Source organism: Homalodisca vitripennis, chromosome 2 (assembly GCF_021130785.1).
Source record: "Homalodisca vitripennis isolate AUS2020 chromosome 2, UT_GWSS_2.1, whole genome shotgun sequence".
Taxonomy (NCBI): Eukaryota; Metazoa; Arthropoda; class Insecta; order Hemiptera; family Cicadellidae; genus Homalodisca; species Homalodisca vitripennis.
In genome coordinates, this window is record NC_060208.1 from 126,585,105 (window position 1) to 126,598,667 (window position 13,563).

Genomic DNA, 13,563 nt, shown 5'->3' on the forward strand with positions numbered 1-13,563 from the left:
CGAAAAACAATATAGTAGAGAAGGATCTGTACACCGATGAAGACTGGAACTCTTACAAGGACATGTTGGTGAGGACAAACTCGCTTTTCCAAACAAACAATCCCAAAAGTAGTCGCCCCAAAGCAAGTCAAGGACTAAAGTGGAAACATATGATAAAACCTATTTGGGATGAGTTGGTGAATGGAAAAGTGGCAACAATTGGTTCAGGGTTAAAGGTTTACAATGAAAGTCCGGTCGAATATAAGTACATAAAGAACTTCAAAGACCTAATTGACAGGTTACACTACATTCAAGCGCAGGAAGAAGCTGGGAACAACAACTTTCATAATGAAAAACTGTCTGTGGTTGATTTCCTTCACGATGAAATGGAAGACCTAATTGCTACACCTAAAGGGTTGAAGCACCCAGTCAGATGTTTGTCTGTTTTGCCTGAACATGTTATAGAAGGTAAAGGGCTTTTGAACGACATCATTAACAAGTTACCATTCGAGTTACATGCGCCCAAGAACTGGAATCTTGATACGTACAACTACTGTGGACTCGGCACCCAGCTTGACAAGAGACTTGCTAGGGGAGATAAGGGAATTAACCCCCTCGATGAAGCTTGTAAGAAGCATGATATATGGTATAGGGATCATAAAAACACAGAAGACAGGTGGGAGGCGGACAAAATATTACAAAAGAAAGCTTGGGAGAGGGTTACCTCAGATGATGCTAACTTGAATGAGCGTATGGTCGGCCTAGCAACAACAGGAGGAATGTGGTTGAAACGTAAACTCGGTATGGGGTTAGGAACTTCAGGATGTATCTACCCATCAGATATATAAAGCAATGAAAGCAAATATTTTTTACCCTATATATAAGAGAGGATATATTAGAACAGTGATCAGTGGTAAAACCAGTGATAGAGAAACTGTATATTGAATTTTCGAGCGGTATAGCAAGAAGTGAGTATAGAACTGCAATGCCAGTTTCAGAGCTCAACTTCAATGCACCCAACAACAATACAACATTCAAACTGGATCATGGAGACGCATTTTATGATTCACGCATAATGTACCACATTCAAGGAAAGTATGTGCAAAAATCTGATGGATCTGATTATCAAACTAACTCTACCGTCAAACTGGTAGACAACTTCGCGGCCTTCTTGTTTTCAAGAATAGAGGTGAGGAAACACAATACATTGATCGACACAGTAGAACTCCCCGGCATCACCAGCACTATAAAGGGGATTGTTAGTTACAGTAACACTGAAAAACAAACACTCTCAAGTAGTGGTTTCTCATCATCGTTTACAGGAGGTGGGAAGTTTGAGGCACTCGGCACACTTGGGCATTTAGGATTAGGGTTCTTTGACCACCTACGTTTCCCGATGTACAAGGGAGGTTTTGAAATCACATTTACTAGGAATGAAGATAATGATGCGTTGTTTCACTGGAAAGGGGCAGGGTCCACAGCAACGGATCCTGGCGATGGGAAAATTGTGATAGAGTCGTTTGTGTTACGAGTCCCCATAGTCGATTATACCAGCACTTCCAAAATCCAGTTAATTGATGGTTTGAAACATCTGAGTGACAAGGATGCTTTAGTCTACAACTTCTTTCAATGGCAATGCATCGACAAAAGAGGGGTGTTCGGTTCATCGTTCAGCTTCGATATTACAAGTGTTTACAGAAATGTGTACAATCCTAGATTTGTTATAATCGCACTTCAGACAAACAGAACAAACACCCAGGCAAAAGATCCTAGTAGATTTGACAGCTGCAACATCAAAAATGTGTCTGTGAAAATTAATGGAGAAAGGTACCCTCAGGAATTGCAGAATTTTGATATTACTAATGGTATATACAGGATCATGTACGATCAGTACCTAGGGTTCCGAAAAATAAACTTCGGAGACAATAACGTGTTAGTAAACCTGAAAGAATTTATTGATAACTCACCTTTGGTTGTAATTGACACACATCTACATCAACCAACAACAGACAGATCTCGAAGTGACATTCAGATTGAATTAGATTTTGTGAAAGCTATTGCATCTCCACAGGGGAGCAGCGGCACCACAGCATATGTTGTCGTTGTATCTGAGGCACATTTCTCATATGACATTACTCGAAACATAATCAAATTCCTGTAAAAACAAATAGAAAAAAAAAAACAAACAAACAAAAAAGTAAAATAAAAATGATTTATTTTTTTCATTAGTAGGGGCAATTATTGTTTTCATGTCAGTGTGTTGTATATAAGAAAGCGTATAGAATGGAAAGTCAGTATAATTATACAGTTCGGCTATCCGAAGCTCAAAAACGTAAGCTTCGTACAGCGTACAAAAGACGGAAACCTACAGTAATCAGATTATCTAATGAACAGCTGTCTCACGGAAGTGATCGTATACTTCTTTCTGGAGAGCAACACAAAGCCGTTTCTAGAGCTGTTAAGAACAAAAAAGGTTTACAATTGCTTCTAAGTTACAACCAACTCGTATCTAATAAACAAGGAGGGTTTTTGAAGGAAATTATGGAAATGGTGGATTCGTCAGTTCCTGGAGGTAAACGCTTCATCTCTCCATTAATAAGAAGAAAGTTGGCTCCTTTACTGAGAGAAAAATTTATACCTTGGTTAAAGAGTTTAGTCGATGAGGAGTTGGACACCATTATTGAAAAAGACCCTACGGGTAGAGGGTTGAAACGACGTATTGGTCGGAAGCTTGATGCATTGTTGTCTGTGAATAAAAAAAAAGAGATCTTCCCGCTGTCTCTTGGTGAAATAGAAAAATTAGCAGGTATATTAAACATTAATGAGTTTAGAGGTGTTTTCATGCAACAGTTACTTCCAGACAAACCTACAAATATTGAACGTGGTATTGTAAATCTTGGTGACCTTTCATCTGGTGGTACTCACTGGACGTGTTATGTGAAACGTGGTGAAAAGAAATTCTATTTTGATTCATATGGCGATGTCAATCCTCCAATAGAAGTAGTCAAGTACTTGGGACCAAAAGGGTTGGTTTATAACTCAGAGCGTATTCAGGGGTTTGATGATCCTCCTATCTGTGGACATCTGTGCCTGGAGGTTCTACGACGAGATTCAGCTGGTGAGGACTGGGAACATATTCTTCGTAATATAAGAAACAATAAGTCAAAGTTCAATTGAGTGAATTAGAAGGCAAGATATACATCATGCAGAAAAAATTCAACAACGAAATAAAAAATATATGGAAAGAGGTTTTGAAGACTTCCATGATGGTAGTAACTTCATCTAAAACTTGTACAGAATTATAAGTATATAAAAAACTGCAACCATGCCATTACTCAAACTAACTGGAACTGAGTCTGTACTGACTCTCCATCTAGAACACCCCATCCACTTGGATCCAAACGCAGAGTATTATATGGCTCTTGTTGGATTTTACTCTGAGAACAATATATACAACTTGTTGCAACATGCAATCGTCTATTTTTGGGAAATACATTTCATTCCGAAACCACTGATACTTCAATGTGGTTACTGGACCATTGAAAAACTTGAAAAGAGTTTCAGAGATTACATACAATCGTTGAATCTTAGTATAAATTCTGACGATTTCAAGATCTTTAAAGATGGTGACAAAATATCAATTAATTCTCCAATTAAATTCTACTTGGATAAAACCGTTAGTGATCTCTTAGGTTTTGAAAAATCTGATGCAACAAACTTACAAAAAGAATCGTCTTACTTCAACTCAAATGAAAATGTAATTGCATCGAATCCACCGAATCTCAGAGCCGTTGATGTCATCGAGATACACTGCAATATTGTCAACAACAGTCTTGTCAATCATGATGTTCACTCTCACAAACCTTTGGAGACAGCAATCCTCTACTCCTTTTCCCCTAATGTACCACACGGCTACAAAATATCTCAATCACCTCAAGAAAAACACTACATACCTCTTCGGAGCGGTTTACGAAAGATTCAACAGATCACAATCACACTTGTAGACCAAAACAACCAACTGCTCCAGAACAACCATGTAAACAACATCGGCTATTTAGATCTGATCAGTAAATCACAAACACATACATACTCACAATTGTGGTAAATAAACACACACGTGGTGTCTGCGCGGTGGCGGGCCAGCGATGACATGCGTGGTGATTCGCACGGCGCGGTTCTGACTACCCATACTCACACTCTTAGTCGCTCTCTAAAAAATTCTGTCCCAGATTCGGTCTCACACGGTTTGTCCCAGAACCGGTCTCGGGTGCTTTGTCCCAGGAACGGCCAAAGTATACTACTAAGAAGTATAAAAACAAAAGATACATAAAACTAGAATAAACTGTGTGGTTAGGCAGTTATACATGGATTCGATAGATGCAGCCCCATATAAGATAATCTCGTGTCTGACTGATTCTCGTGAAGTCTTAAGCAAGTGATAGAGAGGAATGACTCATTGAGCTGGGGCAGTCAGTTCTCTTCAAGACGAGTCGTCAGATATCCGTGCAGTCACTCAGCGCTATTATATGAAGTGTGACCATGTGAAGGTGCTGTCAGGACATTTACAGGGTCGTATATACATTTTATAATAACTTGTTAAAACATGTTAATGCATTTTTAAAGTGAATCAGGAGATTTTCAAACATTTAAATTCATACAAAAGTATTTAAAATAAATTTGTGAGTGAAAATACTGTTGTGAAATTTATTTATCCTGAGTAATAGAATTCAAGTGACAAAATTAATTCATTAAATTTATTTCAAAATTATATCCTCTCAATTATATTTCATATTACATACATAAAAAGATTTCATATACTGAATTAATGCACTTGGTGGAATTTAATTCCTTAAGAAAAAAGTGTTTTTGAGCTGGAATAATTATGAAATGTAAAGAGCTACTTTATTAATTGAGGTTGAACGAATTAAATTTTAATAACTAGATCACGACAGAGTCATAGTCAGTTCAGGTATTTCAGCTGCCTTATTATTTCTTCTTCCAAAGGAAATCTGTTGACTTTTGTTTTCATTATGAACCAGATCATTTGCATTACAGTACTGTTGGGCCATATTAACTACAATGCATGACTGTATTTCCAGTGTTTCAAGTGTCTGGTTCTGGAGAAGGAGCACAGTGTCGTCTGTGCACAGATTAATGATTTATAGTATCCAATTTCAACAGATTAATTTCGATTTGTAAGATAGCTCTTAATTACATTACTTCATTTTATTTTACACATATATTTTCCAACTTGCATAGCAACATTTCATGACAGACTACCGAGTCTGTTTTAAAAGATATTTCATCAAAACTTGCCAGTGTTTTTGACTGAAGGTATGTGATGGTTTTTATTGTGGACATACACGTACATTGCACTCATAAAAATTGCTAATGTTATGTCTGCTGTTTGGAGAACTATTAGCTATTACTGTATATTTTCTATCAGAGAAATAAGATTTCAAATCAAAGTGGTTTATTTCAGGATCAGAGCATTCACAACCAGTTGGCTATAAAGCTTTGTGAGGAAGTTCTAACCGAAGAATATGAGCCAGTCAACTGTATAGTGTTCCTTAAGATTCTGGGTCATTTAGAGTTGAACTATGACCTGACTACAGACATTGCCATCATCTCCGCTTTGGTTGCAAGAATGGTGAAGGTGAGACATACCTTGCTGTATCAATAAGGTTATTTAGTTTTTCATAAGAATTCAGTCAGTTCCAATTTCAGATTTGTAAATGGGTGTAGTCTCAGAGAAAATGGTTTATTGTGATGGTACAGTGTTGTTATAGCTCTTTGTATGACAGTTCAACCTGATTATCCCTTCAACCACTGTACACATCATGTGACAATATCTGGGAAGCAAGTTTGTAGTACCTTAAGTGCAAACAAGCACAGTTCTGTTAATATAGTTGACTTTATAGTATATGTTAAATAACATCCTCATGTTTTAAATGGTTTTAATCTGTAACTGGTAGTATTTAATAAAATAATTATGGAATCAACCAAAACAACCATGTCTATCAAAATTTTCACATTTACAATTCTCTGAGTGTTAGTGAAGAATATTACTTGATGAGATGGACAAATTTTATTTATGTTAGTCTCTCTGTCTGACTACATAATATCAGTCGTGTAAACTTGAAATATTTCACGAAGATTTCTTTCTATACAAGAAATATTAAGTTCAATAATGGTGCATGCTACTCCATAGGATTTTCTGAACATTAGTGAACATTTTTACATTGGTGTTAGGGATAACCATAAAGGCCTCCATAGAATAAATTTGTAAATAAACTGAGTACCATCATATGCAATTTTAACATGTTACATTTTAACACTTTTAGCCTAATTTAATAAGCCTCAGCAAAAACTGTTACATGACATATGGTGTGGCATATTCGTACCTTGTATTATTGGGAATAAGATGTTACTAAAAAAATCTTGACTTTCTGTTGAGTTTACTAGTTACTCAAATGTTTAAAAACAAATTCAGATTAGAGGAAAAGTTTTGCTTATGAATTGACTGCATGTGCATTTCACCTCTACAAAATCATGATCAGAGTAACATTAAACCAAATGAAAATGAATATTCTTAACACGTTCGCTGCGGGCCACTGTCCGGACATTTGCGCGACCAACCCTGCAGTGCTCGGCTATTTCACCTGTTACGTACTTCGATCTTGTGGCAGGTCTCTGAAACATTTCAAACTTGTTCTATACGAAGTATACTTACTTTCTGTTAACTCAGTTCCGTCTGGAAATGTGGTTCAACGGTCAGGACAGTGTTAACGGAACATACGACTTTTGGCTTGTTTATAGCTGCAATCTAGTGGACAATAATTAAATGTTGTTGAATAAATAAAGTGCATTAAAACCTGGGCTTTGTTTATGAGTGAATAAATTACTAGTATTCTTTTACTAGTACTATGTGATAAAAAAAAAGCATATACCAGATACACCTACAACATTCGGGCTTCGTCCTGGCAGCAACAGGTCGAAAATGAAAACATGCCGAGTGTGTACCAGGGAGGGTAAAAGGTCACAAACAAGATATATTTGCTTGGCATGTGTGGGAGAACCAGGTCTATGCTTTGACATCTAACACCAAAGACTGTAAACTGGTAACAGGGAACTGTAAATATTTTTTGTGTGTAACAAACAGGCTCTTACATTATCCTTTGTAAAGAATATGTGTTATTTTTCATATTACAATTATTCAAACAATATATCTCTGTGTTTTTTGTGTTGAGTAACCACGCATCAGCGTTGTGCCGCGCAACGCTATTATACTATACTATTATTACACGCTATGTGCGGAACCACTGTCCGGACAGTTCCGTTGCTTGGAGACAGATCCAGTAAAAATCAAGGTCATCTAGGGCATTTCTGGTCCTTTTGGATATTACTCATCACAACTGGTAAGTTATTACGATTTTTTATCAACTTAAAAAAAATGCCTATGCCAAAACTGCAGGCCACTGTCCGGACAGTCCCGGCCATTATCGTAAGCACTTAATACAATCTAATATGATGATTTTAAATCACAAAAATTCACGAGTTCGAATTTTGCTGCTATTGGGTACATTGGGGGCCTTTTGCCGCAGCGAACGTGTTAATCACTCAACCATTGAAAATGTGTAACTTTTGTAACTTCAGGTTTTTGTACCAACCTCTGTGGGTTTTATTATCAGCTATGTAGGGTTATAACTCTTCTTAAACATTTTTGTACTTCATTGATTAAATACAAAAAGTATACACTAAAAAGAAATGAAAAAGCATTTTGATGCGTATTAATTATATCTTTAAAATGAGATCTCCCATAATTCTAAAACCAAAATTGTTTCACTACAGCCAGCTTTTAAGCAGCAATGCTGTTTGAATTACAAATTTTTTTTAATTTGGAAGATTACAATTATGTATAAAATAGAATATGTATATATTTACACATAATAACATTTTGTATTATATACTTATTAGTTTTAGTAAAAAAAAAATACATATAATGCATCTCTATATATTTTAAATCCTTTAAATAATTCACTATACGACGTCTGTCCAAAAAGTATCCGACCGGCGGACGTGGCGTAACCGACCGGCTCGAACCGGTTATTGGAGGGGAGAGGCGAGCCTACTCCTTCCCATATTAGACATTGAATACGATCCGGTCACTCAGTGAGTCACAGCGCTCTGTTCCGTACAGTACTGCCATGTGTGTGTGTCGCATTTCAATATGACTAAACGTGTTGAGCAGTGCATTTGCCTTAAATTTTGCCAAAAACTTGGCCATTCAGCATCAGAGATGATTACTATGATACTGAAAGTTTATGGTGACGTGTCTATGGGCGATACACAAATAAAAGAGTGGTTTAGGCGGTTTAAAAATGGCCGCATATCAGTGAAGAGCGATGACCGATCTGGCACGCCTTCAACGGCCAGAAACGCTGAAAATGTTGAACGTGTTCGTGCAGCAATTAATGAAAACCGTCGATTGACTGTCCGAGAGCTGGAAGAAGATTTAGGAATACCAATATCGTCAGTTTGTAACATTTTACACAAAGATTTTTAAATGAACCGTGTTTCTGCAAAATTTGTTTCCTCGGCTGCTGACAGAAGACCAAAAGAACTGTCGACTTGAAATCGCACAGGACAATCTGGATTTGATAAAAAGTGACCCAGGGCTATTTAAAAAAGTTATTACTGGCGATTAGTCATGGGTTTATGGCTACGACCCTTGAAACAAAGGCTCAATCTTCATAGTGGAAAACTCGCGAAGAGCAACGGCCGAAAAAAGCAAGACAAAGTCGAAGCAATGTCAAGACAATGATGACAGTTTTTTTTTTTTTTTGACCAGGACGGCGTTGCTCATCACGAATATGCTCCAAGAGGCCAGACAGTGAATAAGGAGTATTATCTTGAGGTCACGAGATGCAATGCAAAGGAAACGACCCGAACTGTGGACAAGCCGTGACTGGATCTTGCACCACGACAACGCGCCAGCTCTTTCCTCAAATCTTATTCAGTGTTTTTTGGTCAAACACGACATCAACCAACTACGACAGCCTCTCTTCAGTCCTAACATAGCTCCTTGTGACTTCTGGCTATTTCCTAAATTAAAAATTCCTTTGAAAAGAAAAATACTTGACGATGTTGAACAAATAAAACAAAATGCGACGAAGGACCTGTTAGTCATTCCGCAAAATGAATTTAAGGAGTGTTTCCGGAAGTGGGGGGAGCGATGGAATAAAGTAGTGGCTTGTGGAGGGGAGTACTTTGAAGGGGACTAGATTGCCGTAGCCGCAGAGTAACGTCAGTTCATGCCAGACGTCAAGGTCGGATACTTTTAGGACACACCTCGTATATTAATAAAACTTTTCACATCACAAAACATAAAAGTAACTAGTTAATGTAATTGTTAATGTTTCCATATCATGTATGATTTCAGAAGTTTTGTTTGTGTTACACCATTACAGCAACTTGAAGTAACTAATTTTAAAAAAATTCATTTTACAGACTACATCCAAAAGTGACAAACATCTGCAGCGTCTGGTTGTCAAGTTTGAGATGACTCTGCAAGCACAGTTGGACAGGAACAAGACGGTTTCTACTGTCAATAACACACTACCTGCGGAGCTTTCCATTCAGTCTGGAGTCACTAGTCAAACTAGTGCCAGCCAAATATTGGTAACTTGTTTCACCATTAAATATTCTTCCTCAGAACTGACAAGAAGAGAGAATTTTTTCACAGTACCATTTTTATAACCGTAGACTCAGCCATTGAGTAACCAGCCTGTATGAAAAAGTTAGTTACCTGTGGAAAACACTGTACAAAGCGCTTTTAATATTTGGGGAAAACTGGCTAACTAAGTCAGTCACATATTTTGCTCTATTTTGTTATTTGAATGTAAAGATGAAGACGTAAAATTTAATTAATGGTATCAAGTAATTGCTAAATAAAAAGGTTTTCAGTTAAACCTACCTAATAAGAGCATTTGTAAGCCATTTATATCATCTATTTAGTTGAGAATAAAAACAAGTTTAATATGAAAATTAATAAACAGTATACAATATTCACAATTCAACTGATAAGTTATGATTAGTTACTATTTCGTAGGAAGAAATCGGTCATTGTTTTTTGCAGCAGCTTTGTTCCTTATTATTGTCAAACGTAACTTCCACAAAAACATTTTGTTATAAAGCTAACTGACTTCCTGCCCCTGAAAATAATCAAGCAAACACTCAACGTGATTTATTGCTGCTCCAAGTTACCTTGGGCTCAGGGAGCAAACCCTCTTCCCCCTCCTCAAACCCTTAAAAAATGAAGGGGAAGTCCAAAAATAGCCATAATCAAAACACTTGATACAAATGAACAGGCAGACGGACACAGCGACCGGGGCGCATGCTATTGTTGTTATTACGACTGCTCTTTTTCACTCACTACACTGCCACGTCGCCACCTTTTTTGTTTATAAAAATTATCTTACGTCTTATCTACAAATGCTGCATGGCGGTCCTTTTATCTGATATTTATAATTAATTATTAAAACTCAATATAAATACAAAAGTAAAGAAATTTCCAAAAAATTATGCACAACAGTTTCAATTTGCATTGGCCTGATTAATCCACAACATGGTTGTTCTGACCCCAGAAAATCGGGAGTTGACTTTATATATTTAACTTCTACAGAACTTAACTTATTTAACTTTCTATTTATCTCTAGTTTGGTTTAATAATTACAATATTGTGTATTATGTTTTTGGTACTCTCTCTCTCTAATGTTTTATATGAATGTCCAGTTGGGTGACAGAGAGAACGTGGTCTCAGAGGATGAGGAAGCATCAGATAAAGAGGAAGAGAGCCAAGATGAGACTGTTAGTCGCGTGGTCGGTGAGGAGGATGAAATCATCGAAGGAACTCCAGAATCTTCGGATAACGAGTAAGTCACAATAAGAAGTCAATCTAGAAGTGATTTTGAATTAAATTTCATTAATAGCTTTGTTACAGCTAAATTAAATAAAAGATGACAATTTACAGACAGAAAAACAGATCTTGCATATTTGAAATATTATATTCAAAATTTATATTAAAAACTATTACCACCCATCTTCAAAAATATTGTTATACAACACAAACACACTTAATAAAAGGTTTGATAGAGTCCAATGTATTAGTTCAGTAAGTTCATTGTAAAAAGGCCTGCAAATGAGAGGTGGGATGCAAAGGGCAAAATTGGGAGCTGTTGTAAAATTTTGTGTCTTATCATAGACTACCAATAGGGTAAAATTCAACTCTCCAGAAATTACTTACAATATATGTATTGGTAGTTGATATTTTTTTTATTTAAGAGTCATAGCATTTAATATAAGAATTTAAAAATCTTTATTTAACTGTTATGTTATAGGTCGGATGATAGTCCTCCTGCTGTAAAATCTGCTCGGTTATCAGAAGACTCAAGCTTTAAGCTCCCAGCAGTTCCCCCCTCAGAGACATCCTTTAAAGTTCCAAACAAAACTCTTAAAAGGATTATAAAAACACCAGCCAAGAATTCTTCTATAACCTCATCAAATTCAAGAAACTCTGATCTTGAAGGATCAGTCCAGACATCTGGAAAAACACCGAAGAAGAGGTCTAATGTTTCGACTACAGACGCTTCAGCCAAAACTCCAGCGAAAAAATCTCATCTTCAGAAAGTAAAGACGCCAGCAAAAACACCATTGAAGAGTGCAAAAATAGCATCTAAGAGTAGAGTGGATGCTGTAGAAACTCCAGTGAAAAATGTAAATGAAGATCATCTGGCCTCTGATAGAGTAACAAGATCTGCAAGGAAGCGGAAATCATAAAGCTATTTTAGAAAGTTGAAATGAAATAATACCATTATTGATACCTTGTTTTAGACCTAAATGTTAACCATAATGTTATGATTTTAAAATTGTAATTTTTAAACTGCACTTGTATAATTAAAAATGTAAAATGGTTAATGCATCTACTTGTTGTTTTAAATAAATAGAATTTAATGTTTATAATATTTTGTTTTAGTTATAAATCCTTCTTTACTATTGTATCTAGATATTCTATGTAGTAATATACTATGGAAATGGACCTGCCTTCATGTTAGTAGATTCCATACATAAAGTTTTTTGTGCAAAATTATCTTCAGACATGTATGATTTAAGATCTTAAGCTAAATACTCCTCACCAGGCAATATCATAGACTGGTTTAACCCTACAGGAAAGTAATTTCTTCAGGTAACCAATAGTGTTTATTGGTTACCTATAAGTGACAAGTTGTTTCTTAATATTGAGGCATAGTCAACACCAACTAGAATACAAGGCTTGAGTGTCTGAGTATAGTAGCCTAGATACCAAGTGCCCAAACAACATTCTTACATTTGGCAGTGTAACAGCAGTCATCAAGAATACCATGTGATTGTCACTTTTCAGACTTGTGGAATATCATCAGTAAATATTTTTAAAACAGTCTCTGTTAAATGTAAACAGAATATAACTATGCAGAATTGAGCAACAGATGGTTTCTGAGCACTGGTGTGTAAGTGGACAAGCACTGTAAAGAGGAATAAATTTGTAACTAGTATTAACGAGCCGTATGTCTTCTTTATAAAAGCCACATAATACCATGATGAATATGGAATACTCTGTAACATAGAGTATAAAAGATATAATAACTATTAACTAAATATAAAATTTCAATACATAGAGGATGTCCCTAGAAAAAGTTCAATTACCCAATATCACTTTGTTTACTGTACATAAAATCGTGTTATGAACTATTTTTTGAGAATAGGTCTATTGATTAACAAAGAACATAATGATGTGTCAAAGATAATCATAAAACTGTTCAAAGCTTCAGGTAATATTCTATAATGTTGACGAGTTTTTAACATTTGAATCACCAATTTAGACAATTAATCCCTAAGCTGAAAAAAGATATAATTGACAAGAAATATGGATTAAAGAATTAATGCATACATTCATAATTAAATTTATCAGTTTTCATGAAATAGAAATCCCTTTGGACCTTTAAGTTTATTTTTAGATTAAATACAGTAGAACCCCTCATATCCGGCCACCACGGGACCGAGCCCTGGCCGGATAAACCAACCTATTATAAAAATGATAATTTATATTTAATAATAATATGTAATTAATAAATATAGTCAAAAGTAGTTAAGTCTCTTTTGGGATTTTTTTATAAAAATACATATGTTTGTAAAACGAATAAAAAATTATTGTATAAGGAAAAGTGGTTAAATAATTAACATAAAAATACAGATTTTGAATTCAGATAACATAAATTAATGTTAAATAAAGACGGAGATATAAAAATTACTCACAATAAATTTGTTTTGAAGATTACGTTAGGCCTTATAATAGTCCGTAATTTTCTGTTGAACTTTGTTGTCCGTTGTTTTTTTGAAGGCGTAGTCTCTCCACTTTTTGAATAACATAACGTCAACAACTGTTGAGTGGTCCTGTTGCTCTATGTAGGCTAGTGATGTCTGAAGTGCATTTCTCGCCTCCCATGGCTTATTTTATCTTCTTCCGAAGTGTCATCATCTGATTTTTCT

At 35.7% G+C, this 13,563-nt stretch overlaps 1 protein-coding gene across 1 annotated transcript in view; it reads left to right on the plus strand.

Moving 5' to 3' along the window:
- The window catches only part of LOC124354686 (condensin complex subunit 3), an 85,899-nt gene extending 73,899 nt beyond the window's left edge, over window positions 1–12,000 (plus strand). Inside the window, exons 17-20 of the mRNA XM_046805323.1 lie at window positions 5,462–5,635; window positions 9,490–9,660; window positions 10,774–10,913; window positions 11,379–12,000. Coding sequence (XP_046661279.1) covers window positions 5,462–5,635; window positions 9,490–9,660; window positions 10,774–10,913; window positions 11,379–11,817 — 924 coding nt within the window. The 3' untranslated portion in view covers window positions 11,818–12,000. The remainder of the gene's footprint in view (window positions 1–5,461; window positions 5,636–9,489; window positions 9,661–10,773; window positions 10,914–11,378) is intronic.
- Window positions 12,001–13,563: the final 1,563 nt, after the last annotated feature.